Raw genomic sequence first — 8,737 nt, 5'->3', positions numbered from 1 at the left:
ATCTCTTCGGAGGCAAGTTTTAAAATGTGTGCAAAGGTTGTAATGAATTGTAACGGCCAATAAATTCGTTATTATAACAAAATGAACATAACTTTGTTATCCGGGATAATTATCAAAATATAAAGTAAGATATTATATAACTTAAAACATTTACTTCTCGTAACATGTTTTTTGAAGTGTAGACATTACAGACCCAATTGGGAAAGATTTTTAACAAAAAATGACGAGTGTTGAGTATTTGGAACTAGGACACTCTCAGTTAAGATAACCGCCATTGCAAAAGATTTTTTGCAGAATAAACTTGGACGGCAATTCTTACACGAAAGCCCAGATTGGGATAAAAACAACAAAGTAAGATTATATTCTTTTATAGTCACCTGATTTAAATAATGTAAAAAGTGTAACTTATTTTCATGAGATACTGCTATATTTGCGAATACTTATGTCTAAGTAATGAATTGTCCGTCGGTTGTTAGGGTCACATATTCTAAAATAACTATTCAGGACTAAAGTTATGATCACGAAAACATGTCACGTGTATAGTTAAAGCGTTATATGTAGGTAATGCAAATCTCTTGCATTACTTTTACAAGTATTTAATTATAATTTAATGGATACGTACCAGTGATCTCTTTTCTGCAGTTTGATTTAAATTGTGATGTTAAGGGGATACTTTGAGTTTTCTATAGTATCCACTTATTTGTGGATACATCTGGGTCAAAATTGAACATTGAGTATCCCAAAATCGGTTTTAATCTCAATTGCTGTTATTTGGATTGGATGTTTGAAAGTGTCGCCCCAACTCAATTCATAAGTATTTTTGTTTTTTTACAGTTTTTGCCCTGCCTCGCATTGTATCGCAAATGGTCACCTTGCAGTATTATACGAATGATTTGTGACGATGCTGTTTCAGCATCGTCTAAGGTATGATACCATCAAAAAATTCTTCACAATGGCGACCTATGTAAAAGACCGAGCCAGTCCGATTGAGATAACTCAGTTTTTCTAATCGAAATACCTCGACCTCGTTGATTTTCATTGATAACATTCTCCTAGCAGAGTTGTCGTTCGTGTTTCAACATTCAACAATGGCCGCCCCCATGAGAGTCTCGTGTCAAAACTTTCTTACATCATAAATTGGCTTGTTTCGCTATTTAGAAGCTGTCATTTATGATATATGAATTTTTTATTCACCAAATCTCCGCTAATGACAACAATGGATGGAATTTGAAGCATATATTCGATGTGAATGAATCACTTTCTACAACAATGGCTTCGCCCATGAGAGACTTGATAACACTAGTGTCAAAACTTTCTTACAGCTTAAATCGGCTTGTTTCGCTATTTATTAATGCAACAATAAATTGAATTCGAAGGATATATTCGATGTGAATGAAGCAATTTTTTGGATATCGACAGCTTGACAAGGCAAAACTGGCATACTGATGATACTGGTATTTTTAGTTATCAATTTAAGTCACATTTTGCTATATAATTTTTATTCGAGCATTTTGCGACTTATCGGATGGCTATGATACCCGATATCAAAACGTCATATGGGATTTGCATATCACTAAGCTGTCCTGAAATACAACATTGATTACAAACTCTTTACTCAAATTACTGGTTTGTATGAATTCTTTCTTCTTTCTGTTTAAGTAGTTGATATCATTATAGTCCAAATAATTAGACGTAACACACCGTTTAGTCCATGCATATCGACCTCATATTTATAGGAGTAGATATCATGTTAAAGGGGCCTTTTCACAGATTTTGGCATGTTCTGAAGTTAATCATTAAATGCATTATATTGATAAATGTTAACATTGGATCTTAAAAGCTCCAGTTAAAAATCCTAAATAAAATTCTAAAAAAAGTAGCCCGCAGCAGGGCTCGAACCAGTGACCCCCTAAGTCCTGGAGTAAAAACGCATTAGCCTGCTCGACTATTCTGTCATGGATGGTTGACGTATTTTATACCTAATATAAGCAATCTTCGTAGTTTCTCAGAATTAAACGACAACAACAGAACTCTCCAAATTATTCAATCGTTTCGCGTCGCAACGCTTTATAATTGTTTAAATCGTTAAAAGATGCATATATTGCTATATTAGACCATGGTAAATGTTCAGTAATACTGTTTTCTCACAAATAACTGTTTCCTCACAAATAACATAACTAAAACGAAATTTTGCGAATCCGATACAACTTTTTTTTCATTTTGTCAATTTACCAAAACATGAAAAGATCCCTTTAAAGTTAAATGAACTTTATCACAGTAAAAGAGACATTAAGGCGATTGTGGCCAGTTTAGATCCAGATCAGCCTGCAGTTGCTTGAAAGCTGTTTGCTTAAGAGCGGTTTTCTGACAAAGACAAATAGTTTAGTTGGATGCTAATTAGACTGCCCTTTTCCTGTGACCTGGCTTATTAAATTCAGAAGCCTGGTTACAGTTTAACGTTAATGTTACCAATGTGTCAGACCAGGGCCTGGATTTTGAAATCTAGGACATGCATGGTCCGAAGATGTCATTTAAGATTATATATTTTTTCAAACACATACAAATGTAAACATGTAAATGTAACTGATGTTGATGTTATAAATAGTAAAATGCACTAAGTCAGAAGGCATTTGACTTCGGCTGGTGCCATGGCATACCAGGTGTTTCGGTTGCAATAGTTTGATGGACTCACTACTTGGATGTGTAGTTGCATTATTTACAGTATATCAAACTGTTATAGTGTATTATTATGGCCCCCTTCGAAGAAGAGGGAGTATATTGTTTTGCACATATTGGTCCGTATGTCCGTCCACCGGATAGTTTCCGGATGATAACTCAAGGATGCATAGGCCTAGGATCATGAAACTTCATAGGTACATTGATCATGACTAGCAGATGGCCCCTATTGATTTTGAGGTCAAAGGTCAAGGTCACGGTGACCCGAAGTAGCAAAATGGTTTCCGGATGATTACTCAAGAACGCTTATGCCTAGGATCATGAAACTTCAAAGGTACATTGATCATGACTCGCAGGTGACCCCACTTGATTTTCAGGTAACTAGATCAAAGGTCAAGGTCACGGTGACCCGAAATAGTAAAATGGTTTCCGGATGATTACTCAAGAACGCTTATGCCTAGGATCATGAAACTTCATAGGTTCATTGATCATGACTCGCAGATGACCCCTGTTGATTTTCAGGTCATTAGATCAAAAGTCAAGGTCACGGTGACCCAAAATAGTAAAATGGTTTCCGGATGATAACTCAAGAACGCTTATGCCAAGGATCATGAAACTTCACAGATTCATTGATCATGACTCGCAGATGACCCCTATAGATTTTCAGATCACTAGGTCAAAGGTCAAGGTCACGGTGACCCGAAATAGTAAAATGGTTTCCGGATGATAACTCAAGAACGCTTATGCCTAGGATCATGAAACTTTAATGGTACATTGATCATGACTTGCAGATGACCCCTGTTGATTTTCAGGTCACTAGGTCAAAGGTCAAGGTCACGGTGACCCGAAATAGTAAAATGGTTTCCGGATGATAACTCAAGAACGCTTAGGCCTATGATCATGAAACTTCATAGGTACATTGATCATGACTCGCAGATGACCCCTATTGATTTTATGGTCACTAGGTCAAAGGTCAAGGTCACAATGACTCATTTTTGAAAAATGGTTTTCGGATGATAACTCAAGAACGCTTACGCCTAGGATGATTAAACTTCATAGGTACATTGATCATGACTCACAGATGACCCCTGTTGACTTTCAGATCACTAGGTCAAAGGTCAATCAAGGTCACGGTTACTTGACACAGTAAAATGGTTTCCGGATGGAAATACAAGAACGCTTAGGCCTAGGATCATGAAACTTCAAAGGTACATTGATCATGACTCGCAGATGACCCCTATTGGTTTTCAGGTCACTAGGTAAAAGGTCAATGTCACGGTGACCCGAAATAGTAAAATGGTGTCCGGATGATAACTCAAGAAGGCTTATGCCTAGGATCATGAAACTTCACAGGTACATTGATCATGACTCGCAGATGACCCCTATTGATTTTCAGATCACTAGGCCAAAGGTCAAGGTCACGGTGACCCGAAATGGTAAAATGGTTTCCGGATGATAACTCAAGAACGCTTATGCCTATGATCATGAAACTTAATTGGTACATTGATCATGACTCGCAGATGACCCCTATTGATTTTCAGGTCACTAGGTCAAAAGTCAAGGTCACGATGACCCGAAATAGTAAAATGGTTTCCGGATGATAACTCAAGAACGCTTATACCTAGGATCATGAAACTTCATAGGTACATTGATCATGACTCGCAGATGACCACTAATGATTTTCTGGTCGCTAGGTCAAAGGTCAAGGTCACAGTGACTGAACTTTGAAAAATGGTTTCCGGATGATAACTCAAGAACGCTAACGCCTAAGTTCATGAAACTTCATAGGTACATTGATCATGACTCGCAGATGACCCCTATTGACTTTCAGGTCACTAGGTTAAAGGTCAAGGTCACGGTTACTGGACACAGTAAATGGTTTCCGGATGATAACACAAGAAAGCTTACGCCTACGATCATGAAACTTCATAGGTACATTGATCATGACTCGCAGATGACCCCTATTGATTTTCAGGTCACTAGGTCAAAGGTAAAGGTTTCAGTGCCAAAAAACGTATTCACACAATGGCTGCCACTACAACTGACAGCCCATATTGGAGGCATGCATGTTTTACAAACAGCCCTTGTTTCAAAAATGTTTTTATGTAGTATACTTATACTGATATTTACAAAATTAATGCATATAAATGATAGACTTTACTGAAATCATTTAAATGATACTGAAATCATGACAGTGAATGAATACTGATAATTATTTAATATTTTTTGCTTGATACAATCATGTACATCTTTGTCAAATGAGATCACACTGTAACTTCAGTTATAAATTCTTTTCTCTGTCACCCTGGTCATCTCCTATCAAACTGGCGAAATATATGCAGAATAGTTCATTATACACAATGGTTGAATGAAGTACTTCAGAAAAAAATTGACATCCTTTTCACATGAAAATTTCACTTTGACAGTCATGGAAAAAGAGCCTGCACAAAACCGATCAAAAATACTTTTTATTTGTTCCCATTTCTTGAAACTCTATGTGCATAAATATCTCAAGTCTTCATGAAATCAGGACAAAATTATTTTTTTAAGTCCTAAATTGACATGGCTGTAGTAATCAGATAATTATAAGCTCGATTAGTCTATTGATATCATATGCTTTGTGTATTGTAAACATACACACAATATTGCAGGTACATGATAGCAATAAATAATAACAAAGCCATCCATACTATAAAGGTCAATGGCAAAGCCTGTGAGAAAAATTTGAACGCGTTGAGTGTAATCGCACAACGTGCTCATGGTTAGCTTTTGTGATCGCTTTATTTCCGTCGTGAGCCGTCAACATTTGCCTTGTTAACTCTGTGGATGCCACGTTTATATTCCAATCTTCATAAAATTTGGCCAGAATATGTCTCGATGATATCTTGGATCAGTTCGAAAATGGTTACAATTGGTTGAAAATAGAGCTGTAACGATTCGGTTCGATGAATCGAAAAACCGGTTCAACGCCGCCCGATTCGCTTTCGATTCCAATACGGCCAATTTCGATTCGATTCACTGCAATCCCGATTGATCCGCATTTTAAACCTTACTTTTCAAAACCGTCGTCTTAACGTTCTTGTCATTTGTAATACGTATTGTGATTAGTCAATTGCCAATATGGATCCAATGAATGAATGAATGAATAACATGCTGAGCATTACATCAGCCGGTAAAATGGCTTCTTCAACCATGCCGAAAGACGCACCGTCAAAATTAAAATTAAAAGTATTTCGAACATTTCGGGGTTTCGAAGTTTCTGATGCAAAGGCAACTTGCAAAACGTGTTTTGTTGACGTAAGTTACCCATATGGTTTGTTTACTAAACTGTGCGCATTCCGTTAAGAAGTCAGCTGGATGTTGTTTATATACTTACATTTTTGTTTGTTGTTGTTTTCTGTTAAACGCATGTGCATTTTATGTTATTTAAGAATTAATCAACAGGATGTTGTTTTCAATAAATGTATTACTCATAAAACCATGTTGCGTTTTAAATTGTATTTAAAAATTAAACACTTTAAATGTACAACATAATAAGTTAATAACAAATAACACACATATTAATTCATGCTCTGGTCAAACTAATCATGAAATAGTTTGCAAAATAAGCAGCAAATAGTTTAATTTGAATCGAATCGAAAATAATCGAATCGGACTATTCGGTATCGAAATCGAATCGAATCGAATGAAGGGTGAATCGTTACAGCTCTAGTTAAAAACATGGCTGCCGGGGGGTGGGGCATTTTTCCTTATATTGCTATAGTAAAACCTTGTTAACACTCGAGAGGCCACATTTATTTTCCGATCTTCGTGAATTTTGGTCACAATGTGTGTCCCAATAATATCTTGTTATCTCAGGTGAACGACTTTGGGCCTTTAAGGCCCTCTTGTTTGTTCATCTTACCATTTGAAGAAAATATATCATTGCACAGATGTCTTTTACTTTTAGAATGTGCTATGCTGCATTTCTTATGTGGCTTGTTCGGGGTATATTGTTTAGCACATGTCGGTCAGTCCGTCAGTCGGTCCGTCCACCAGATGGTTTCCGGATGATAACTCAAGAACGCTTAGGCCAAGGATCATGAAACTTCATAGGTACATTGATCATGACTGGCAGATGAACCCTATTGATTTTCGGGTCACTAGGTAAAAGGGTAAGGTCACAGTGACTAGAATGCTTAGGCCTAGGATCATGAAACTACATAGGTACATTGATCATGACTGGCAGGTGATCCCTATTGATTTTCAGGTCACTAGGTCAAAGGTCAAGGTCACAGTGACAAAAAATGTATTCACACAGTGGCTACCACTACAACTGACAGCCCATATGGGGGGCATGCATGTTTTACAAACAGCCCTTGTTTGTCTTATGTTGGTAAATGTTCATCTCGGTCAAATCTAGGTTAAGTTTGAAAGTAGGTCATATGTGGTCCAAACTAGGTCAACAGACCAAATCACAGAAAAGTTTAGTTAACACTCCAGCGGTCACTTTTTCTTCCAGATCTTCATGAAAATTGGACAGAATGTTATCTCGATGAAATTAAGTTTCAGTTTGAAAGTTGGTAGTTTGTCAAAATCTAGGTCAATAGGTCAAATTATAGAAAACTTCCTTTACCTTTCTACAGGTCACATTATCTGATTTTCATGAAAATTGCTTACAATGTCCATCTTAATCAAATCAAAAGCTATATTTGCAAGTTGGTGATGTGCAGGCTAAAGCTAGGTTACAACTTAGTCAAATCATACACAAGTTTTTGACACTATAGAAGGAGTTTTGGGTGAGCGATACAGGGCTATCTTGTTTTAGAACAGCCTGTAGTAAGAAAGGGAAGGTATTGTATTTGTTTCAAAAGTAACATTTTATTGTTATTGGAAGTTTCTTAGCAATTATATGATGTCATAGTTTTGGTTATTTTGCTCACTTGTTATGATGGGACAAGGTGAGCTTTTGTTATCACTCTTTGTCTGTTGTATTTTATCCAAAGTTTATTGTGAACACATAAGATATCATTTTAAATGTTTAAATTTGGGTGTCACCTTTTTGCCAGATTCTTATGAAACGTAGTTACCTTTAAGTCATTTTGGGTTTCATATTGTGACAAATATAAGGGCACTAGGTCAAATATAAGAAAAGGTCTGTCACATTCTCTCTTTGATCCACTTGTAAATTAGTTAGAACATTATTTTAAATGATTTCAAAGTCATGCTTGAAAGTAGCATATTCAAAATTTAGGTCATAAGGTCTAGTCTCAGTGATTAACAGGTAACGTTTTAAAGTGGGTCATGTGCTTCCATGCATTTGATCAATAACTAAAATCATTAAAATCTATGTTAACACTTACATTTTTTACCTGACCTTCATAGCATTTGATCAGATTGTTCAAATATATAAAAGTAGGAACTCGGTAACAAGGCTCAACTAGATCGGATAGACGCAAATAGTTTGTTCATACTCACAATGCCATTTTTTTGTCTAGATCTTCATGAAAAAATAGTTAACATCACTAGGAAATAATCAGTTTCAAGTGAGCCACATTGTGCTGTTAAAGCTATCTATGTAAAGTATAGATTGTTACAAAACCTTGTTTATCAATAAAACTAAATGAAAAAAAATGGCTTTCTAAAAGTTGTAGTCTTGGATGATATATTCCTCAACTTATAATCTACGACAATCTTTTGAGAAGAAAAACAAAATTTGACTATTATTATACCCAACATACTGTGATTGGGGGCTAGCACAGGAATTCTCAATTATGTTCCTCGAACAATTATGGGTTAGCATATTGTTGCTGTTTTATCCATTGGTTGTTTGGACCATTACTCCCAAAAGAACTGTAAGTTCAAATATGAAACTTTTAGGTAAATAAATCTCATTGAATGGGAGTGCAGTGTCCAAGAACGAAAACTATTGCACCACAACCATTAATTATTGACCTGCGGATAAATGACAAGCAATAAAAATTACACAATTGCGGTGATGTAGATTAACTTAAATGGATGCTTATTTAGTTTATGCTTTCCGGTGATTTATACAGAAATATCAGTGAAATAAACTGGTATT

At 36.0% G+C, this 8,737-nt stretch overlaps 1 protein-coding gene across 3 annotated transcripts in view; it reads left to right on the top strand.

Moving 5' to 3' along the window:
• Positions 1-8,737, top strand: part of LOC127881628 (MAM and LDL-receptor class A domain-containing protein 1-like) — a 29,018-nt gene continuing 20,281 nt past the window's right edge. The window contains exon 1 of one of the 3 annotated variants that reach the window (XM_052429701.1): positions 1-124. Coding sequence is in view for 1 of the 3 variants with exons in the window: in XM_052429699.1 (XP_052285659.1) it covers positions 889-924 (36 nt within the window). In the remaining 2 variants the exon portion in view is untranslated. Of the gene's footprint in view, positions 125-190; positions 352-873; positions 925-8,737 lie in introns of those variants that run through there. The other 2 variants (XM_052429700.1, XM_052429699.1) reach the window with 2 other exon arrangements.

This window comes from Dreissena polymorpha, chromosome 5, assembly GCF_020536995.1.
Source record: "Dreissena polymorpha isolate Duluth1 chromosome 5, UMN_Dpol_1.0, whole genome shotgun sequence".
In the NCBI taxonomy this organism is placed as follows: Eukaryota; Metazoa; Mollusca; class Bivalvia; order Myida; family Dreissenidae; genus Dreissena; species Dreissena polymorpha.
This window is presented reverse-complemented; position numbering and strand designations above follow the sequence as displayed.